This window comes from Cyprinus carpio, chromosome A12 (genome assembly GCF_018340385.1).
Source record: "Cyprinus carpio isolate SPL01 chromosome A12, ASM1834038v1, whole genome shotgun sequence".
NCBI lineage: Eukaryota > Metazoa > Chordata > Actinopteri > Cypriniformes > Cyprinidae > Cyprinus > Cyprinus carpio.
The window spans coordinates 23,925,806-23,948,279 of record NC_056583.1 but is presented as its reverse complement, the minus strand read 5'-3'; the positions used below and the strand labels follow the sequence as shown (position 1 = coordinate 23,948,279).

The window sequence follows — 22,474 nt, the reverse complement described above, 5'->3', positions numbered from 1 at the left end:
TGTCAGAAATGGGGTGACAGTCTTACTCACAGATAAAGCAAAATTCATCTGCGCTTCCAGCAGAGGAATCTTCAGTGCTTGACAGACTTCATCAAATGACTTGGTGTCAGGATTTGGTGTTCTTTTTCCAAGAGTTTTAATCTATATTTGTGAGAAGACCTTTAAAATGGGGAGCTAAACCATGTAGGCACACTTTGTCTGGCCACATGAAAAGTTCTTTGCATAGCAGAGAAAAGCTGTAGAAATGAAATAAAAAGTTATCTTTTACTTTGTAATTAAGACATTTCGGAAGAGGTTTATGAACACTACTTTGTGATTAAGAAATTAAACTCACATGTTTGTTCACTGGAATTGTATGATTAATGTGACTGTGTTATTTCAAGTGACCACAATATTTCTGCTTTCATGGTTGCCTCCTTTGTGACACTGACAATTTGGGATTGTCTCTGTGTCCCAACTGTTGAGGCTATTGTGGTAGGTTGTTGCCCTGGCATAAACTGTTGAATATTTATAGCTGAGGAAAAAAAACATAACATATGAGTGCTTTTGAACCCTACATGAAACTGTCCTATAATGAATAGATAGATACTGGAACTAACTAAAGGTGTTATAAACACTGAATGTATAAACCCTCTTGTCTACTTGTTGTCATTTGACAATAAAACACATTTTTTATGTAAAGGTTATTAGTCAAAATGCATTTACAGGACAATAATTTAACTATAATACTTTCCAAAGAAAGTATGGTCACAAAGACACTAAAGAAAGATTTGTTACTGCCCTTCTAAACAGTAATAGAGTCCCTCTTGTGTCCATCTATACTTCAGTAACATTAATGCATATACTGACAACTGAACGAAATCAAAAATTTAAGGAGTATATGAGTTTTAAAAAATCCCTATTTTTAACAATTATTTCACTCTAGTTTTATTTTTTTCCACTTTTTTAATCATTACTTGATTTAAACATTAATGTATGTTTAAGGAGACAGTTATATATATATATATATATATATATATATATATATATATATATATATATATATATATATATGGGTTCCCGCGGGACACAAATCTCGTGGTTAGGGTAAAACCCCCCGCTACCGCGAGATTTGCCTATTTAAATACTATTTAATGTGTGCGTGCGTTCACACACAACCCGTAAAGGTCCTGTAATGATACGTGACATCAGGATGTGAAGTGTGATGTTCGAGTTGAAAACGCTAGGCTCGTTAACTTTCATTTAAGCTGGCGAACGGTCTCAGCTTCAGCGCGGATAGTGAGGAACTAACTGATCTCTGCTTCATTACAGTTTGCACATATTTTTTTGTCACGAACCTTGATCTGCCTTTAAAACACCAGGTGAAAGAGTCGCACGATAACGTGCGTCATCACCACGACACGTCATTAGTTCTGGCTTTTGTTCACACAGAGCTCGTTCCGGGACTGAACCCAGCAATGTTAAGCCCCTTTCACACTGCACGTTGGACCCGGAAAATTGCCGGAACATTCCCGGGTCGACTTCTGTGTGAACGCAAACACATCCCGGGATTGATCCCGGGTTGGGGACCTCCCAGATAGCAATGAGTCGGCGGACCACCGGCGGCAGTAGAAGCGTCAGAATGGCGTAATCGCAAACACGTTTGACGGTGCACCGCCGGCGGCAGCCGCTTTTTAGAAGCGGCAGCCGCCTTCCTACCGCCTTCGTTCCGCGGCCGGCCCGCGGGCCAACCGCTGTCCTGCCGCCGTTATATCAAAGGCGACCCTTCCGCAGCCCGTCGGAGGCAAACGCTATTTTCGAGCGATCGGTCGCCTTTTTTATATATATATATAAATATATATATATATATATATATACACCGCTATATATATATATATCTATCATGCAGTTTATCAAGAATAATGATTGATCAAACCAGACAAATTTCCATTTGACGTTTTAATTCCACATTTCAAAGTACAGTAACTGTCATTGAAACATGATGTCAGATCCCTGAAATATAAATAACAGAAAAAAAGAGAAAAAAAATATACACACACACAAAAGAACATGCAGGTTTCCAATTAAATTGTTAAAAAAATTGTTTTGTTAGAATTAGCTTACAAGCAAATTATAACACTTACAATAATTGTTAATAATATAAAGAGGTCAGCTCTGGGATGAAAAGAATTACCAGTAAACATAAGTAATGTATATCTGGTACCAAAGAATGTGCAGGACACCAAAAAAATTCAGGTATATCACATCACATTTACAAGCCATTTCTAACAATAAGATAAGTGGTAATAATTTAGAATAAAGCTCTGGAGTAGAATAGACCATTATATTGGCATTGCTGACCTGGGATACAAGATGTCTCTTGTATCTGTGATAAACATCTTCACATATATATAAAAAATACTGAGGTAAAAAAAGTAGTAGAACAGATATAACTGCAATGCTGACCTGTGGCACAAGGATTTACAAGCTATATTTAACAATATAATAAGAGTTAAGCACTATGATAATATCCACAGTGAACAGTGTGGATTGGGGAGTGCAGTCTGACACTTCTGGCTTCTTTAGGGGTCTTGATGTTACTGACTGCAGGATATAGAAAGGGTTCCAGTTGTCAGTGATGCTGGGGTGTCAGTAGTCAGCCTAGGTTTAAGGGGTCGGCTGTGGGTCCCTCTCAGCTGTGCGGCACCTTTTTCCGCCTTCACGCTCAGATGCTCCTTTCAGGTAACGCGTAACGTTAACCTGGACGGCTTCATCAGTGGCATCCTGTGTTGCCGGGTTCTTCCGGATGGCTCCTGTAGTAAATACAGATCTGTCATTCCATTTGAATGGCATAATGCCATACACATCTACTAAACATTTTTTTTTTTTTTTTTTTACATCCAACTTACTTTGAACAATGGTCTTCAGGAACATGTCTCTAAAACATGCTTTATCCCCAACTCCAGTCCAGGTTGTATTGATGGAAAGGTGATTAGAGAAGATACTTTGAAGCATCCGCCAGACGGTTGTCTTTAGGTCCCTCCCACATTTGATTGCCAAAAACCGAAGCTGAAAATCCAAAAAAAAAGTGTTACAAATTACATTTCTCTGAAGCTTATCATACATATATATAAAATGTGACAGGCTGTGGATTCAGACTGTAGAATATGCAGTGTACAATCTTAATTCTACTTTTTACATTACCCTATGGAGTTATAAAAGAAATCAGCACACTTACAAATCGTTCCTGGAGCTCTTTATCCTGCCTCAAACTGTTGTCAAGCAACGCCAAATCTTCCTGGGTGTCTAGGGGGAGTAACAGATCCCCTGGCAGGGATAACTCTCCAACAGACACATTGGCACTGAAATGTTGCAGCATAGTGTCCATTTTGTTGTCCATGCTTCGCACAACATCGCCAAACTCTCCAAGACGTCGCAGCATTAAGGTCTGATCTGCACCTACAGGGGTTAAATAAAATAATAGTCAGTCCTGGTCCCTCAACTACTAAACTATGACATTTATATCTAGGTCTACTACATGTATAGGTGGCCCCAGTGGGAATTAAACCAACAACCACAGGTGTTGTTTGCAAGTTGTACCTGATTGCCCAGTGCGAGCAAACGTCTTCAACATTGTCCCAACTTGCTTCACCTGCTCTTGAAGTGAGCCGCTGTCATCCGAAGCTACAAAATGAAAGGCATATGGTAATTTTGTACATACATCACGTACTCTTTCCTAAGTTTGACTTTTTTTGTGCATGTTTCTTACCTGCTCGTGCAGTGCTTTCCCTCAGAGCTTGGTTCTCCTCCCTAAGGGCTTGGTTCTCATCCATCACGGCTTGTTTTTAATTCTGGAGTCTCTGGAAATCTACATTAAAAAACAAAACAACAACAACAAAAAAAAAACACCTAAAGGCACTATTTTCAATACTTTTAAAACACTGGACACTAAGACATAGGCCTAAAATATACCTTCATAGCTGAAAACTTCATGCTGTACATGAGATGCCAGGGGAGTCCAAGGGCCAATTACAGAGCGATGACTTTCTCCTATTGATAATCATTGACGTAAAAATATGTTTGAAGTTATTGCATACATTTAATGAATTGGACTTAAAATGGAACACTTAGTTTAGCCCAACATATTACATACCTTTAAAGCCAAAACAATTGTCCAACAGTAGGTCTCTTGTGTGAAGTTAACCAGTTATGCTCCGGTAAAGGAATCTGCAAGAAAATGTGAACAAAACCACATTGTTAACGTTAGGAATATACAGTAGCTATGCTGTAAAAAAAAAAAAAAAAAAAAAAAAAAAAGATCAGTCAAACGTGGAACAGTGAAATTGTTAAAAAATAAAATGTACTCATTCAGTGTAGTGATTCAAGTGAACAGCACTGTCCTCAAACATAAAAAGTACAGCACTTCAGATAAATAACTCATCATAATCTCCTTAAATCCTAGAAGTACAGTAGCAACAGCACGTGCTAGCTAACACTTGCTAGTCACTGTAGCTACATTGTGAACTGAACTAGCAGCATACTTTGATCTGACAAACAAAATAATTTAAACAACCATCATTCTGCTTTGATAGAAAACAACAAATAATTTAAGTTATACTTAAGTCTTTCTAGATGTAAAGCTTTGGATACCTACTGTAGCTAGTTACATTTCTACATGTAATGTAACTAGCAACATTGCTTAACCTCAGTGTGTAAGTTACTGTAACAAAGGCATAACAGCATGTGTTAGCTAACAATTGCTAGCCACTCTAGCTACTGGACTAGCAGCTACTTGTTCAGACTAGTAAGGCAAGAACAAAGATTACTACAGATTTTACAAAGATAAACTAAAAAAAAATGTAAACATAATATTGCGTTAAGGAAACATGTACTTACTTAAACGATGGTAGGCCACAGAAACTCGCGATTGAGCGGCGAACTGATGCGAATGTGTGCTCTAGTTATGTTGTTTGGGGAGGGGCCAGGAGCTCAGTGGCTCCAGTGCGTCATCGAGCCACCGTTTTAGCTCCGCCCAAAAAAAATCCTGAACACAGCAATGGTAAAAACCTATACATTTCTAACATTTATAATGTGTTTAGATTTTTTTTGAGACACTGTCTTAAACATTTGTACAGGTCGCAATTGCAAATTAATCCCTTATACATGTAAAAAGTCAAAAAACAAAAAAAAAAAAAAATCGAGGTTGGAAAAAAAATGAAAGACATAAAATGACATTTCCTGGAATGGCAGAAAGACGAAATATTTCTAAATATTTTCATAAATCTGCCAGTGCAGCTGTGAAACCAGAGGAGCTTTATAGATTTTAGTTTATCCTTCTTATCAGGTCAAAACAGAGATTTTCCTGTTTATGATAGGCTATTACCATGGTTGCAAATTAATTAAAAAATTATAAAGTATAGACCTACCCAAGATTTTGGCCATGTTGCAGATGTCTTTCACTGTTCACTGATGTAGCCAGGCATTAGTGAAAAGTCTAACGTCATCAATTTATTCAGCTAAATTGTTCATACCATGAATTAAATATCTATTTTAAAACCTAATCAGAATCAGAAAGATATTTATTGCCAAGTAAGTTTTACAAAAGGAATTATTTTTTGTTTATGCATGTCTCAATTGTGCATAAATCAAAGAAATGTAAACAATTTTCACCTAAGTGCATAAAATAATTTTACATATAGCCTATTAGGCTACTCTATCGCTTCAGAGTTTCAAAGTAATTTAAATGTCATTTCCTAAACCTTACCTTATCATGGAATCAAGAGTCAAGAATAAACCCTAATGGCTTTAAAAAATAATAATAATAATAATAATATGGGATTTAATTCACATATAGGCTATTATGATTTTATAATCGCTTCAGATGTGAAAAGTAGTTAAAATGCTGTCAGTTCCACTTCCATTCTAACTCCCAAAATGCTAAACATAGCCTTGGCTGCTGGTCGATTTTAGTAGAAATCCTTGTATTTCAAAGCGGCTTGCCGCCAGCCGGCCGCGGTCCATTAGACGGAGGCAACCGCCAAAGAAAATGAAGCAGTCGGCCCGCCGGCTTTTCGCCGGCGGCATCTCGCAAGAAATGGGAGTGACGTATTCGGCGGCAAACGTTTCATCCCCGCCAGCGGGACGCACCTATAGCCGACAGCTTAGGGCCGGCGGCAAAAAGAAGCCGTGCGGATATTTTTTGCTAGCTGGGCTAGTTTCGCCCCTTTCACACTACGATTCTGGCAAATACACGGGTAATGTGTCCCGGCATTTGTACCCGGGTCGCTAGATTTTGCACTTTCACACTGCCAGTGATTACCCGGAATATGTGCGTGCATTCACACACAACCCGTAAAGGTCCCGTGAAGACACGTGATATCAGGGTGTGACGTGTAATGTACGAGTCGAAAACGCTTGGCACGTTAACTTTCACTTAAGCTGGCGAACGAGCTCAGCGTTAGCGTGGAAAGGGAGGAACTACCTGATCTCTGCTTCGTTACAGTTTGCACATATTTTTTCGTCGTGAACGTTGATCTGCCTTCAAAACACGCTAAAAGAGTCGCGCGATAACGCGCGTCATCACTACGACACGTAAGGCTTGTTTGAGATGCGCCTCGCCTCGCCTGAAATGTAGGCGAGAGTAGGCGGCTGCAGTGAGGGGAGGAGTGAAATAAACGCAGCCAAGACGGACAGTTCTGAGCTCTCAAAGTGGAACAGATACCTACGAGATCAAAGGCAGATATCGCGTTATTCTCACTCAAGTGCTGTGTTGATGATGGATATGGTGTGATTTAAGTTCTTTTGCATTTATATGATGGTTATTATGATGAACAAGACACTCAAGGTGCTTGCTATTTATTTCCATACGAAAGCCGTATTTATCATCCGTTTTTACTTTAATACAAACATGTATTTTAGATTTTTATAGAAATATGACAACAATCACATATCTCACACATATATCGCACTGTAATAGTGTTTGGGAAGATTCATGAATAATTTAAATACATAATCACATGAAATCAGATAAAAAATAAAATATTTTAGAAGAGAACGCAGCATCACAGTTGTCTGAACCAATGAGCTTTAAGCTGTGTCGTCAGTCAGTTGTTTCCCATCATGCTTTTGATCAGCGCAGTTGGTGGAGAGCCACTGTGCTCGACTGCTCAATCCGACACAGCCGCCTCGCCGTCGTGAGAGTTTTTCGGCACACGTCAGCATGACATCAGAGCAAGGCGGACGTAACTCGGACACTTTTCTAACCGGCATGCATCTCGCGGTGATCACCGGTGATCGGTTCTGCGCAGATTTTGTTCATCTCAAACAAGCCTATTAGTTCTGGGCGTAGTTTACTCTGATCTCTTTTCACACCCTGATATCACGTGTCATTATGGGACCTTTACGGTTTGTGTGTTTAGTTACAGTTTGCACATATTTTTTCGTCGCTGTTTTTATACAGTCTATGGTGTGAACGCATGTACATATTCCGGGAAATCAATCCCGGGATGTGTTTGCGTTCACACAGAAAGCAATCCAGCAATGTTCCAGCAATTTTCTAGGAACAAAGTGCAGTGTGAAAGGGGCTATACTCACACTAGCCAGTGAAAAAACTCCTGCTCAGCATCCAGCAGATGTTCATCTGCAAAGACAGACTCAGTACATGTCACTGTATCACCATCTTGTGGAGGAACTTCAACTAGCAAACAGTTTACTAAATGCTGACTTGACATTTCAGAAGACCAAATGACCAAAAAGCATTTAACATTTGAAGAAAAAAAAAAATAGCTTGAAAATAGCTTATTCAGGACAGTTCAATATGAAATAAACATGCAATTATTATGATCCCCCTTATTTTGTTAAAATTGTTACATTTTGCATATTCTGCAAGGGGTATGTAATCTTATGTGCACAACTGTATATTAAATACATTACACACACACACACACACACACACACATATATATTCTGCAAGGGGTATGTAAACTTATGTGCACAACTGTATATTAAATACATTACACACACACACACACACACACACACACACACATATATAAAATAAATTATCAAATATAATTATAAAAAATTTAATTTCTCAATTTTTTAGATATAATATTAATATTTAAATGTACATGCAAAGCTCAAAAGTATTTGGACACATACTTTACTCCGCATTTTCATTGCATTAAAAGGAATACGTACAACAGATATCATTAGATTAAATAAAAAAAAGTGTTGGATGTAATTATTTTGATGTACCTGGGCTCGTTAATAACAGGGACTAGAGAGAATTGTCTTCAGCTTCAAAATGTATCTGAGGTGCTTGTGCCGCCTGAGGATTTCACACAAACACTGCATTCAAAGTCTGTTTTCTTGATTTCAAACAGAAACAGTTACAAGTTAAGTACAGGCCTCACTTGACTCAGTGTTAAGTGATTCCCATAATGCACTGCTGCCCTTTCCATATGCAGCATGACCCGTGGCACACAATACGTCATGGGGAAGAGGTCCTCGTAGACCCCGTAGTGCTCGGAGAGCCTCTTGATGTGGTACGGTCCGTTAGTCTGCTGCCACTGTGCCTTTACTCTGTCGAGCGGAATACTGACTGGAAGCCAGAAAACAAGAAAACATTACATGAAGGGTTCTATTGATGAATGATATGATGTAATGTCTAGACATGCAGTCTTTATGGCATGTTTCTCAACCACTAAACCTACAAGTGTATATATACACACTTATATCAAAAGAAAAATCTAAGTTATTATCAATAATTTTGGATAAAGAATTTTGCATTGTGACAGTTATTTAATTAATGCAAAAAAATAAAAAATACATTTGTAATTTATACATCAGGACAGTATGTGATGTTCTGGATTTATTTGTGCTTATTTTAACTAACAAGAAAACGGTAAAAGGAATTTGGTTGGAAAATGTGCTTAAAAAAAAAGCTAAATTAGGCTTTTTAAAAAACACTTTCTTTTGATTTTTCATTTAATTCCCACTTTGATAACATTGATGAGTCACTGCATTTGCTGCATGATTACAAATTCAACATTAATTATAACTAGATAAAAACGTTTGTCAAGAAAACTTTAAAGATGGCTTGTTAAAGCCAGACCAAAAAGTTTTAAAAGTTTAAAAAAGTTTCAAGTTTGGAATAGTGTTGTCATGTGGTTGCTAGGGTACTCAGGGTGGTTGGTAAAGTGTTGCTATGGTACCGTGGATGGTTGCTAAGGTGTTGGTATTCAGTTGCTAGGGTACTCGTGGTGGTTGCTAGGGTATTGCTATGCAGTTGCTATGGTATCAGGGGTGGTTGCTAAGGTGTTGGTATTCAGTTGCTAGGGTACTCGTGGTGGTTGCTAGGGTATTGCTATGCAGTTGCTATGGTATCAGGGGTGGTTGCTAAGGTGCGGCTATGCTGTTGCTAAGGTACTGTGGGTGGCTGCTAAATTGGATTGGATTGCATTTGTCATACATGAAATGCATCTCAAAGTGCTTCATAAAATAAAATAGATGCAAAAAAAAAAAAAAAAACATTGGCAATGATTTCACAATATTAACATAAATAATACTCAAAAGTAATCTTGAAATGTTCACATGGTGAAATAGAAACATAAAAACAAACATTAACAATAGCATATCAGTATAAACAAATACTCATAAGCTTCTGCTTTGAGTAACAGTGTGAAGATTTTTCATCATTCTGCTGTTAATTAATCTGCTCTGCTTCCTCTTCAGAGATCATGATGGTTCACTGACACATTCACATCTTCTTAGTCGATTGTCTCTCTCCATCTCTGGGTTCTTTTTGTTCTCCAGCAGCACCTTCTTCCTCTCCTTCACCTCTGTCTTCCTGGAGGGACGCAGATTTGGGAGCCCTATGTTGACCAGCTCAGTGGCTGCCCACAAAAACAGCTATGGATGAGTGTGTATTCGCTTGTCTTCTTTATTCTCCTCCTCTCTGTACTTCTTATAGGTCTTCCACCAAACATCCTTCTGGTCGGCTTCCTCCGCTGCTCTCACGTAGCGAGTGTAACTGCGGTATTTCTCCAGAGAGTCCAGTTGAGTCCAGTCAATGTCCTCATTGGGCATCGGACCCAAAGGGGGAGACAGAACAGCTACAGAACATTTGATAGAGGATTTATTAGTATACCGACAATAATAATAACAACAATACTAAATAATATTATCTACTAAAAATTATACAAGACTTTTTATAATATAGTTAAATATTTATCATAGTAATTTTTTTATATAAATGTTATAATACAATTTTATAACAATAAAATAATAATAAAAAATATGATAATGTTATTAATTTAAGTATAATTATAAAATAACATAATAAAATGTTGTAATATAAATATAAAAAACAATAATAATAAATATTATAATGTTGTAACATAACAATAATAAATATAAAATTGTATTATAAATGTAATAATAAAAATTAAATATTAATATCATTATAATATTGCTTTAATTTAGATAATATAAAAAACAAACATAAATAATAATAATAATAATAATTATACTGTTGTAATATAAATAATAATAAACAACAATGAATATAAAAATGTAGTAAAAATTTAATAACAACTGTGAAAATATAATAATATTGTTCTGATATTAACATCATAATAAAATCAACCATTATAATAACAAATCTTTAGAATTCTGTAATAAAAATATTATAATAAAAATCATTTAGAGCACGTGTAAGATATGCAGTAACTAAAAGTGCTTCAGAAAGATACGAAAAATGACAGAATGAAAATACAGACTAATAAATAAATAATCTACTTATTGATCATAATACACAAAATAAGCAGACAGAAAATGCAATAAGTATATATTAAGGTCATTCACACCAGAAGACACACACACGGCTCTACTGATTATTGAACTTATTAACTGCACATTCACACAAATATCGTCCAGCAGCGTTCACCGGTGGACCGAAGACCCCTCGCGTGACGCTTCCACGCCACATTCACCGCGACACGAGCGGCGACACGTCAATACACAAGAAGCGTGACGTAACGTGCGTGCACGTCACCGCGTCCGAGCGCTCATGCGTATGGAAGGCGACGAGAAATCCAGAGCGCGCAAGACTCGGGATTATTTCACGTTTCTGCACATCTGATGAGTAAATACTGCTGTGAGTCTTACGAGAAAGGAGTTTGTCGATTAATAAATGCTCTGCTTTAATTTTAAAAGTAAATGTGGTTTAGTGGTGATGCAGGGACAGCTGGAGTTCTCGATGTTTTCATCATATCAGTTCAACCTGAGAATTAATAATGACTATAATTCATCAGTTAAATGTATTTCATTCGGTTTATAGATCATAGAACGGTATACTTAAACATCAACATTTATCTGATGCTGAAATGTACATCTATCTATCTATCTATCTGTCTATCTATCTATCTATCAATTTGTGTCTATCTATCTATCTATCTGTCTATCTATCTATCTATCAATTTGTGTCTATCTATCTATCTATCTATCTATCTATCTCTCTCTCTCTCTCTCTCTCTCTCTCTCTCTCTCTCTCTCTCTCTCTCTCTCTCTCTCTCTCTCTCTCTCTCTCTCTCTCTGTCTGTCTGTCTGTCTATCTCTTGTCTGTCTGTGACAACATGCCCCAATAGTGGTTTTCATTGACATTAACGCTGTTGCTTCATGTATTTTGTACTTTCAGGTTTCCAGATTTATGATGGATGATCATATGCAGTGCACGATCTGCTTGGATCTGTTTAACTGCCCCGTGACAATCCCATGCGGTCACACCTTCTGCAAGGCCTGCATCTCCAAATTCTGGGATGGCATGGGCAAAGACTTCCACTGTCCTTTTTGTAAAAACTCCTTTAACACAAGGCCTGAGCTGAATCGCAACGTGTCTCTGTCGATGATAACGGAGATGCCCGCCTCACACAGTCCAGCCGAGACAGATGTGAGCGCAGGAGCCTCCGTCCACACGGAGCCAGAGCAGATCTGTGAGCGGCACCAGAAGCCTCTGGTCATCTTCTGCAGGAACGACGGCATGTGTGTCTGTTACGAGTGCTCTGTGAACGAGTGCAAGGGCCATGATAAGATTTTGGTGGAAGAAGAATGGAAGAATCGAGAGGTAATATTGTATTTGACATTCAAATGCTATATGGTTTAAATAGTATATCATTATTTTTGCATTACAGTAATGAGAATAAGAATGAGAATATTGAGTGGTTTTGTGAGATTCTACCTATATATATATATAAGAATTTATAGTAAAATGTTTGTACTTAGCATAACATTTATATTCTAATAATGTTTCTGTGCAGACAGGATTGAAGAAAAAGTGTGCAGAATTGAAGAAACAGCAGGAAAGCGCTGAGAGAAACCACCTGGAGCTCACGGAGAACATGGAGAAGGCGAAGGCAAGACGTCATCATTACCCTCTTCATCAGGGACTTTATCCAAAAATTAATATATGCCATACATATCCAAACCCACATGACATTATAGTGACACGTTTCAATGAATAAAAGAACAATGTAATACACAATACACTAACATACAATATATAATAGTACATAATTATATTTATTACAATATAATATAACAATACATTTGCATTTCTGTTAACCAACATTAACAAAAATGAATAAATACAGTAACACATATGTTGCTCATTGTTAGTTAATGCAGTAATTAACGTTAACTAATGGAACCTTTGATATCCACATTGCTCTTTTTCATAAAATGAAAGTAGACAAGAGCTGTCATGCACAAATAAGGACTAAAATCACCATAAAATCGTATCATATCGGATCATAAGGTAATCTATACTACTACTGATCAATATTTAATAAATGTTTCTATTCTGCCAGATGACGGGAATCTTATTCAGAGTTTAAACGCATGCAAAGACATGCAGGACCCAGTGCTGTTTGCATTTTTTAATAAAATATATTCAAAAAATCTACACAAACTGATTCATACATTAATACACTGCCAGGCCTCAATCCTAAAATCTTAAGCATTTGTTTATTTAAATCCAAACGGTGACTTTTTTATGGCCAGGGGGTGTATATGCGAAAAAATCTTGAAGGATGCATACTGAACTGGAAGGCTGTAGCGTCACTGCTCATGGTGTGTGTGTGTTTTATCATGTTGTTCTGTCTCTACTCTGTCAGGTATCACTACAGCAGACGGCTCAGTGGGTGAACACCAAGTTCTCACAGCTGATAAAAGTGTTGGTGGAGAAGCAGGAAGTGACACAGCTCTTTCTGGAGGAGCATCAGGAAGTGACACTGTTGCAGGCTCAGGAGCGGCTGGCTGTGCTGGAGGAGAGAGCGATGCAGCTCGCAGCCCTTCAGGAGGAGATCAGCAGCCTGTGTTCCCTCCCTCCCTGCCAGCTCATCAAGGTTTCAGCAAGTTTTAATTTAATTTAATTTAATTTAATTTTATTTTATTTTATATTTAATTACTTGATTTATTTTTTTAGAAATGTGCACCACATGCACACACAGAAAAAAATAAATACAAAAAAATTAATAAAACTGGTTTCATTTCCTTTTTAAATGAATAATTTTAACATGAATTCTTATATATGAGTTATTATAAAAATGCTTGTTGATGCTACTAAGATTGTTTTGGTGGGGAAAATATTACTATTATCAATATTTTTACAATGATATTTATAATCATATTAATTATTAATTTTGATATGATTGTATTTGATTGATTTCTTTTAGAAATGTGCACCACACGCACACACAATCTGTGTTAATGCTCATGTTTGTGTGCTGATGCAGGACTCCAGGTTCATAGGAAGCGTCTCACGCTTCAGTGACGTTCCTGTGGATGTGCATGTGAGCGTACAGGAGAAGCTGACGCCCATCACAGACGTCCTGTCCCGCGTGTCTAAGCTGGTGTGTGAGGATCTGGAGAGAGCCGTACAGGTGTCCGGAGGACAGGAGAAAGAGGGTGAGGAGTGATCACAGTCTGTTCACTGACCGTCTGATGCTAAATGACTTCTGACATCACCAGTTTCAGTCTGATTAGTCAGGACACATAGATTCCTTTTATCAGTCAGCTAGTGAACAAAGTTGTGTGCTGAGTGTTTGAGGTCAGTCGCCAGATTTGCCAAATTGAGTCAGATTTGTAGTATCACATCTTTATTGTGTGAAAGGATCAGTGCTTGTTATTTTAGGATGGACTGAAGTTGTACACACATTTTCAGCCATTTTATGTGCAACCATTATTTGAATATTTTTTTTTCACCACAGTCTATTAATCTATAAAAGTGTAATGTATAATCAAATTCAGATAAACCTGCTCCTAAATGAAACATAAACACACTTAAAACACTTTATAAAGAATAATAGATTATACCAATCTAGGAGTGGGCAATGTCAGCCAAAAATGAAGGCTTTGGGTCAATAACAATATATATATATTTACTCAATATATATACTCCATTTGATGAAAGCATGGTAATATTTTTTTTTTTACAAATCCTTATGACAGTTTTTAAAGTAATAGTATGGTAGACCTATCACTATTTTGATAAATGTAAATGTATTTATGTATATAAACTGTCATTAATGTTGCAAAATAACAATACAGTATCATAAGGTATATTAATTAAGTTTATAACAGTAATACAAATACAAATTTATTTAAAATACAATATATTTTTTTTTTTTTTACTTTGTCTTAAAATATTGTTGTATCCATATCTGTCAAGCTTGTTTTATGTTTTTTGCCATATTTTCTGTGCAACCATTATTTGAATATTTTTTTCCTACACTAGTCTATTAATTTATGTTTTGTATAATCCATTTCAGAAAAAAAAAAAAAAAAAAACCTGCCCATAAATGTAATGCAAACACAACAAATAAAAATATCAAAAATCATGCCAAATGATGGGTGGGTAATATAAGCAAAAAATTTATATCAGATATTTTTTTTTAAATCTTGGTGGATAACAATATACGCATTTTTATGAAAAAGTGATGCTAAAAATATATATTTAAAATATTTAAAATAAAATATACAGGAAAACAATTATTTATTTATCATATATTTTATTATAATAAAATAAATTATATATATATATATATATATATATATATATATATAAAATGGTACTTATGCCATAGTCCTGTCAATTACATATTTTAACCAATCATGAACTTTTCAAGGGGACAGTTTTATAAATAAATTTAAAATACTGTTTTTACTCTTTTTCTTTTTTTTTTTTTTTAAATCCTGTGTTATCTGTGTCTCATCAACATCACTTTTCCATTGTCTTTCTCGAAGGCTCTCCTCAGGATAAGAGGCCAGTTCTGGCTGTTGTTCCCAGTCCTGCGACACCATCATATCCAGCCGAGAGGGAGGGACTGAACGCATGTACGCTCATATCATATCATCACAGGATAGTACATTGCTTTAAAAGCCATCAGTAGTTTATTATTCTCATATGTTGCAATTCTTCTCTTCATCCAGACCGTTGCAACCTGACCTTCGACCCCCGCACCGCCAACGCTCACCTACGGCTCTCCCAGAGCAACAGGAGGGCGGAGCATCTGATCTCCGGGCCCCGCCCCGTCCTGGCCGATGAGTCCCGCTTCGACCACACCTGGCAGGTGTTGTGTTTCCAGAGCTTCACTCACGGCCAGCACTACTGGGAGCTGGAGGTGTCCAAACCCTGGGCCTACGTGGGCGTGACGTACCCGAACATCCCGCGCAAGGAGAAGGGCAAGCGCTGCATGGTGGGGATGAACGAGCTGTCGTGGAGCCTCCAGCTGGACGAGCGGCAGCTGACCGCGTGGCACGCCGGCTGCAAGGAGTCCGTCGCCGGTCAGCTGCAGCCGAACGCTCAGCCGCTGCGCATCGGGATGCTGCTGGACTACGAGGCCGGGACGCTGACGTACTACGCCGAGGGACAGGTCCGGCTGCACGCCTTCCACTGCGCCTTTACACAAGCGCTGCTCCCGGCCTGCTGGATCGGGGAGGGCGTCACCGTCACACTCTGTGAACCATGAGCTTGAAAATGTTTGATCCTGGGGAAATAGATGCATCATCCCTCCCGTAGCTGAACCTGAGCATTCACTCCTGGTGTTCCTGAGCCGCGGTCAGATTTGACGAGCTCAGTATTTGCTCTGGGATGGTTCGGGTTGATCTGTGGAGAACTGTGTAAGGGCTGAAACATACTTCACGCAAGTACTGTATGTAGACGCAGATGCTCACACGGAAGTGAAAAGATGTAGTGAAATATTCAATTAAAAAGTATTTAAAATTAAAAAAATGTTTTAAAAGAAGGCTCTTATGCTCACAAAGACTGCGTTGATTTGAATTTTGTGAAATATTACAATATAAAATCGTTTTAATCAGTATATTAGAATGATTTCTGAAGGATCACGTGACACTGAAAACTGGAGAAATGATGCTGAAAATTCAGATTTGATCACTTCCATTTTAAAATAAATTCAAATATAAAAGTTATTTTTAAATTTTAATAATATTTCGCCATTTTTATTGTTTTTGCTGTATTTTTTGTTCAAATAAATTCAGCCTTGATGAGCAGAAGAGACTTCTCAGAAGATCTGAGTTTGTGTACTTCATAAAGTGTGTTTCTGTCCTAAATCTTTGCCATTCTTTCCTGTGGCCAAATGATTGAAGGTTACTTGAACTTTTAAGAAGTTTTGAAGAGTTTGCATTGAGGGCCAGCTGTGCATTTTGTTTTTTGTTGTTGTGTTTGAGTGAGATCAAAATTATTTTCTGCTGTATCCACTCCAGTATATGATTCCTGATGATTTATGTTATGTTGTGTTCATTTCCTGTGCTGTAGGATTCTTGTTAAAGTGATTTGTATTTGTGTACGCATTTCTACTGTGTTAGTTTTAGTAGCATTTTGTTTATTTTTACTGAGTTTAATTACATCGTGGATGATGTGTCCATCAAATTGATCTTTTAACACTTCAGATATTGACATCTGTGATTATGAAATTATATTTCATACTCTAAAACTCTAGTCATAAACTAATTTCATTATCATTGGTTGCGTTCAGAATAGCTTACTTGCCTTCTTCAGTATTAATAATGCATACTAATGCAAATATAGTATTAGTGTGCTATTCTGAACGATAGCCTTTCTATAAAGAGCCATTCTAAATTAGAACACTGTGTGTGTTATATGTGAATCATAATTATATGAAATCCTTCCTTTTATATCATACTTGAGGTCTGAGCTCACTTCTCTGAGCTGATTTTATGCACTAAAGAGTAGCAGATGGAACTGTACCTAATATTGGGAGGTTGTTTGATTTTTAGAAAAGCAATTTAATTTGCACAAGCTATCACAGCTGCAAGAGTGAAGGGAAAACTGGAAAAGCACATCCTTTGGGAATAATGAAGTCATTTCGAATTGTGTCTATATCTCCTGAGAGATGAATGTGTGTGAACTCATCTTAATGTTTGTCTGCTTTTGAAACCCTGGTCATCATGTACATGAATAATGAACACAAAACGTCCAGAAATGAAATGCATCGTTCCACTTGTATAGGTTTACTTTAATAAAATACACTTTAAATAAGACAATACAGCGAAGACCATGCGTAACTGATTAATTGTATAATTAAATAAATTAGGGAAAAGAAGAATCAACAAACTCTGTCCAGGAGACTGAAGGTGCATGTAGGGTTAAAGTGCATCTTTAGTCTTAAAAGCGTCTGAAACAAGCTTCATCAGATATACAGCATGTAGTGTTTGTGAAGGTGATTTTACACAATGCTCACTTAATTTGATTGCTTTTTTTGCTCCGCCAGTGAAAATGTTTGCAAAAGAAGCCAAAGTGGAATCAACCACTGCATGTTGCCGAGCAACAACAAACGAACAGCCGGTCCAATCAGAATCAAGAACTAACTATTGTATAAAACAGATTTGCAGCACATAAAGGTTTTAGTCAAAAGGAACAGTTCACCAGAAAATTCAAATATACTCACCCTCGGGCCATCCAAGATGTAGAAAAGTTTGTTTCTTCATCAGATTTGGAGAAATGTAGCACTGCATCAGTGTCTCAGCAATCGATGCTCTGCTGTGAATGGGTGCCGTCAGAATGAGAGTCCAAACAGCTGATAAAAACATCACGATAATCCAACAATTGACGCCAATCCATCATTAAGATGTTTTAACTTCAAACCATTGCTTCCGGCTACAATATGAGTCCTCTGTTCATAATATTGCTTTCTAGAGAGAAAAAGTCATCTTGTCTGAATTAGGAGAGAAATATATACAGATCAAGCACCGTTTACAAGCCAAAACAGCTCTAAACAAAAATGTGGGTGGATTTTGATGGACTTTTTTCACAGGAGGAAGCGTTATTATGGATTATGGAGTAGACTGGGATCCATTGGTGAGCAAGTGATGGAATGCTACTTTTCTCCAAATCTGATGAAGAAACAAACTCATCTACATCTTTCAGCAAATTCTAATTTTCCGCTTAACTATTCCTTCAAAGGACGATGGAAGTATGGAAGTCAATGGGGACCGGCGACTGAAGGTGAACTGTGCCTTTAAGCGACTGCTTAAGTGTGGAGTAACAAGAGAGCAGTGAACGATCAACGATCTTTCATTTCATAACGTTGGATGCAGCAGTCGTGAATGAACGACGACCGAATCACTGTCCAAACCTCTTAAACAACTAGCAAAGTACTCCAAACCTCGTTCAATCAATCTATACAAAATCACTCATAAATGTCTCCTAAATAGACTATTTGTTAAATTTAGAAACGCTCAATCAGCTAACAGTCGGTCCCTCTGATTCACCAGCTATGAATTCATTAAAGTTGTTTTATTCGTGTGTCTCTCTCTTCTGGTCCCTCTGCACTGGTCAGGTCGTGTTAATGCTACTGGAGACCCCCGGTCACTGCGGAGAGGATGAGATGGAGGGAATGGAGAGAGACGAGAGGATGTGTGCTCGCTGCACACACGTCTACTGGTTCTTCTTGTCTTCAGGCGGCGAGTAGGGTGGAGGCTTGTCTTCAGAATGAAAACAAAACAATATTCTCAAACTGTTACCCAAGTCGTTATGTTTTCCTTTGATGAAACTCTACAGGTTGGACCTGGTTGTATGTAGAATTTAACATGTTTAACTAGGTTACATGCACTTTATTATATGTGAACCTGGCAAACAGGTCGGACCTGGTTATATATTAGTGACATACTTCGTTGGTTAACTCACCTCGGGCAGGTAGACCCGCGTCGGAGCAAACGTAGTCGCGCTGGAACTCGCTGCAGCTTCGGCTGCTTTCGCCTCCGCTAGAACAACAAACACTGTTCATTTAGGACAGGAGTGACGTCTTGAACTATAACACTCAAAGGAGTACAGCAGGGGCTCATACCTGCGGCGGTTCTGGGCAGGTCTGGGTCGAGAGGAGCATGGTCCATCGGAGCTGTATACGGAGGAGGAGGCATGTAGGCTGCTGGTCCATCAAAGCCAGGAGGGTTGGGGTAAAATCCACCTAAAGGACACAAATACTCATAATTTGTGCTCTGCATTTAACACATCCAAGTACATGCACACACATCTGGAACAATCCCTGCCGGTACCGAGACTCGAACCCGCAACCTTTGAGTTATGGGTTTGGATTTCTAGTCATTATGTCAAAACTTCTGCCGATGCTTGTACTAGTACAATAACAGCAGTTTAGTGTCTGAATGTGAGTTTAAATGTCAGAACATCGTTTATTTAGCACTATTTTGGACATAATATATGTTGTGTATTGACCTGGAGGTGGAGGTCCAGGGTAGGCGTATCCGGGCGGAGGAGGTGCGGCCGAATACATGCCGTTAGCAGGAGGAGGTGGAGGGTAAGCGTACGCCCCATTCGCCATGTAAGGACAACCGTAATTAACAGTCACCGGTTGCCCTCTGGATGCTGGAATGAATGAGAGAGACTGAAGGTGATGCTTCCACATCAAATCAACAACCTGACGCTAAAACTTTACTGTTAAAACATACCCTGAGCCGCCACTTGTAGCATGTACTGTCCAAACTCAATCGCTCCTCCCGCAATAAAAATCAACTTGAAGGTTGCAGATCCTTCCCAGCCACCTGCAGCAGTGATGGAAACACTCTTTAGTAAACTTTATACTATGAGTACATTGTATCTGAAGTTGAACTTAATAACATGAAATTCTAAATTGAACACCCATGAATGCATTATGTATTATTATATTAACACCAGTATTGTGTAATATAAAGACGTGTCAATTGTTTTGAATTAATTACATGATGAATGAATTTATTTGTTGAATCAGTTGCGATTATTTGCATTATTCGGGTGTTTTACCTCCAGGCTCGGCGCTGATGGTTCCCTTGATGTAGTTGGCACCGAGTACTGGCTGTTTGACCTCACAGGCCTTCATAAGATAGAACGGCATCATGAACGACTGCAGAGCGTCCTTCCCTTTAGTCCAGAAGATCACCTAAAGATCGAACCACAGCAGTTCAAATAATGAACATGTTCATTTCTAAAATGTGTATATCACATGCATCCTGTAGCCAATCAGGAGACAGACGATGCTCAAACCCATCAGGTTTATCATAAAAAATATGTTTAAAGATGATGCACACTTTTTTTTTATTTAATTGTTTCCTTGCTCTGTCCTCATCATCATTAAAAAAATAAACTCCTTCTCTTGTTACGTACCCTGTAAGGTGTCAGGTAAACGCTTCCCTTCTTGCTTTTTCTGAAGGCTTCTGGCAAGCGTTCTGTGTCACTGAACACCAGCTCCACATTCTCATATGACATCAAGACACTGCAGGAATAGATTTGGTTTATTACAGTCAGCACATTCTCTGCCAACACATCACTGACAGGGAACAAAGACTTTTGTTTATAGATTTAAAGAATACCAGCAATCAAAGAAAGTTGTCTCTTGTTATAATAATTCACTATAAATAATAATAATAACAACAATAATAGAAATAAATAATAATAAAAAATAAATGAATCTAAATAAAATATATATTATTACCATTTGTAATATATATAAATATAATAATATAATAATAATAATAATAATAAATAAATAAATAATAACTGTCATTTTAAGTAGTTATAAGAACATTTGTATCAATAATAATAATAATATTAATGAAAATAATATAAATAATATAAATAAAAATAGTAATTATATATAAAAATCAATAATATCAAAATGTAAGAAAGTAAAAAAAAATATTATATATTATTATTACATTTATCTGTAATATTATAAAAATAATATAAATAGTAGTAGTACTAGTATTAGTAAGACTAGTAAAATTATTAAAAATACATTAAATACATTAAAATCAATCAAATATAATAAATTATTAAGATAATAATAACAGTAATGGGTATGAAGAAATGAAGCGTATTGTAAAGGAGATGCAAAAAGGTTAAATAAATAAAAATGGTTCAATAAAAAGTATCAGACAATATTAAATATATTTGAGTGCTCGTGAGATATGTTAATGATTTGTTGATATGTTAGTGAAATGTCCTCGCTGGTGTCATCAGTCTCAGTCTTTATCAGTTGTGTGATGAGATCACAGCTATTGTGAAACTTTAAGAGCATTTCATTTCTTTCAGAAGAAGCTTAAGAAGATTATTACTGATTTACTGAGACTAACACAAGCGTTTACAGCACAAATACGAATCCTATTATGGGCTGAGCTCGTTAATATTAATTTGGTAACGTGGCATGCCTCCTGCTGATTGGCTGAAAAACAAACCGGCTCGTCAGTCGTCATGAATATTAATGAAGCTGCGAGGCTGAACGCTGAAGGAAGGTTTCCACGCAACTTGAGCAAGACTAAATTATTTAATATTCATAGACGCAGACTTCGCGATAGTAGGATCCCGAAAGCTGCGCAAGATCCTTGTTTTTAAAAGATAGCAGCTTGTGTGACTGAATATGGGCTGCATTTACAGCGTGCGAACAAAAGTATGCTTAAAATGAATACATAAACAGCAGACAGTCTGAGTGCAAATGAATGAAATGGGTGTGATCTAACGTTCACGCGTTGTTATTCAACACATGGCACTGAAGACTGCACTATTCATATTATGTGAACAGAAAAACCTCAAACACAACAATTAATTCAATATGGACGTTTTGGACAAATCCGTGAAATCAAAAATAGGACAGTTCCAGATTTATATAGTGATATAAAATAACGACAGTAATAATGAACACGCGACATTACCTTTCACTGTTGTTGATGATAACTCCTCCAGATTCAGAGTGATTGCTGTTGAGGGCCATGTCCGTTATTATAATAGAGTGAAATTGACGCTCTACATTCTACGAGCGCAACTCAGAGATCCACCTGCATTTCCGGCGTAAGTCACGCCCCCCGGCGACGTCATCGAGCGGGTTTGAGATATTTCCCGAACCTTCTAAAAATAACAAATAAATATTCATCTAAACAAAGGAGAACAATCTTAATCTTAATCTCATAT

The 22,474-nt window shown here is 37.3% G+C and overlaps 3 protein-coding genes and 1 pseudogene across 3 annotated transcripts; 1 reads left to right on the top strand and 3 right to left on the bottom strand.

Annotated features, from left to right (window-relative positions):
* Positions 1 to 2,252: 2,252 nt before the first annotated feature.
* LOC109066928 lies at positions 2,253 to 5,015 on the bottom strand. The gene is made up of 8 exons (XM_042768121.1): positions 4,876 to 5,015; positions 4,133 to 4,206; positions 3,952 to 4,029; positions 3,749 to 3,847; positions 3,580 to 3,663; positions 3,218 to 3,438; positions 2,889 to 3,048; positions 2,253 to 2,792 (listed from the first exon to the last, which is right to left on the bottom strand). Exons 4-8 carry the CDS (start codon positions 3,810 to 3,812, stop codon positions 2,647 to 2,649), a joined length of 675 nt encoding a protein of 224 aa, XP_042624055.1. The 5' UTR covers positions 3,813 to 3,847; positions 3,952 to 4,029; positions 4,133 to 4,206; positions 4,876 to 5,015; the 3' UTR covers positions 2,253 to 2,646.
* A 2,553-nt stretch (positions 5,016 to 7,568) lies between these two features.
* LOC109077230 lies at positions 7,569 to 10,116 on the bottom strand (annotated as a pseudogene).
* An 857-nt stretch (positions 10,117 to 10,973) lies between these two features.
* Positions 10,974 to 16,350, top strand: LOC109077229 (tripartite motif-containing protein 65-like). Its single transcript, XM_042768103.1, has 7 exons — positions 10,974 to 11,137; positions 11,678 to 12,103; positions 12,297 to 12,392; positions 13,152 to 13,382; positions 13,773 to 13,944; positions 15,283 to 15,372; positions 15,469 to 16,350. The coding sequence occupies exons 2-7, from the start codon at positions 11,690 to 11,692 to the stop codon at positions 16,005 to 16,007; spliced, it is 1,542 nt and encodes a 513-aa protein (XP_042624037.1). The 5' UTR covers positions 10,974 to 11,137; positions 11,678 to 11,689; the 3' UTR covers positions 16,008 to 16,350.
* Positions 16,351 to 18,315: 1,965 nt separating this feature from the next.
* LOC109112429 (WW domain-binding protein 2-like) lies at positions 18,316 to 22,378 on the bottom strand. Its single transcript, XM_042768120.1, has 8 exons — positions 22,219 to 22,378; positions 20,675 to 20,783; positions 20,315 to 20,450; positions 19,984 to 20,076; positions 19,751 to 19,900; positions 19,365 to 19,484; positions 19,205 to 19,281; positions 18,316 to 19,003 (listed from the first exon to the last, which is right to left on the bottom strand). The coding sequence occupies exons 1-8, from the start codon at positions 22,275 to 22,277 to the stop codon at positions 18,956 to 18,958; spliced, it is 792 nt and encodes a 263-aa protein (XP_042624054.1). The 5' UTR covers positions 22,278 to 22,378; the 3' UTR covers positions 18,316 to 18,955.
* Positions 22,379 to 22,474: the final 96 nt, after the last annotated feature.

Bases quoted from the DNA above. Each gene is read 5' to 3' on its own strand.
- LOC109112429 (XM_042768120.1), bottom strand. From the start codon at position 22,277: ATGGCCCTCAACAGCAATCACTCTGAATCTGGAGGAGTTATCATCAAC. The intron at 20,784-22,218 runs GTAATGTCGCGT...CTATTCCTGCAG, and splicing joins ATCATCAACAACAGTGAAAG to TGTCTTGATGTCATATGAGA. The intron at 19,485-19,750 runs GTCAATACACAA...TGTGTCCTTTAG, and splicing joins CCCTGGACCTCCACCTCCAG to GTGGATTTTACCCCAACCCT.
- LOC109066928 (XM_042768121.1), bottom strand. From the start codon at position 3,812: ATGGATGAGAACCAAGCCCTTAGGGAGGAGAACCAAGCTCTGAGGGAA. The intron at 3,664-3,748 runs GTAAGAAACATG...TTCATTTTGTAG, and splicing joins GGAAAGCACTGCACGAGCAG to CTTCGGATGACAGCGGCTCA. The intron at 2,793-2,888 runs GTAAGTTGGATG...TATTTACTACAG, and splicing joins CCTGAAGACCATTGTTCAAA to GAGCCATCCGGAAGAACCCG.
- LOC109077229 (XM_042768103.1), top strand. From the start codon at position 11,690: ATGATGGATGATCATATGCAGTGCACGATCTGCTTGGATCTGTTTAAC. The intron at 12,393-13,151 runs GCAAGACGTCAT...CTACTCTGTCAG, and splicing joins AGAACATGGAGAAGGCGAAG to GTATCACTACAGCAGACGGC. The intron at 15,373-15,468 runs GTACGCTCATAT...CTCTTCATCCAG, and splicing joins GAGGGAGGGACTGAACGCAT to ACCGTTGCAACCTGACCTTC.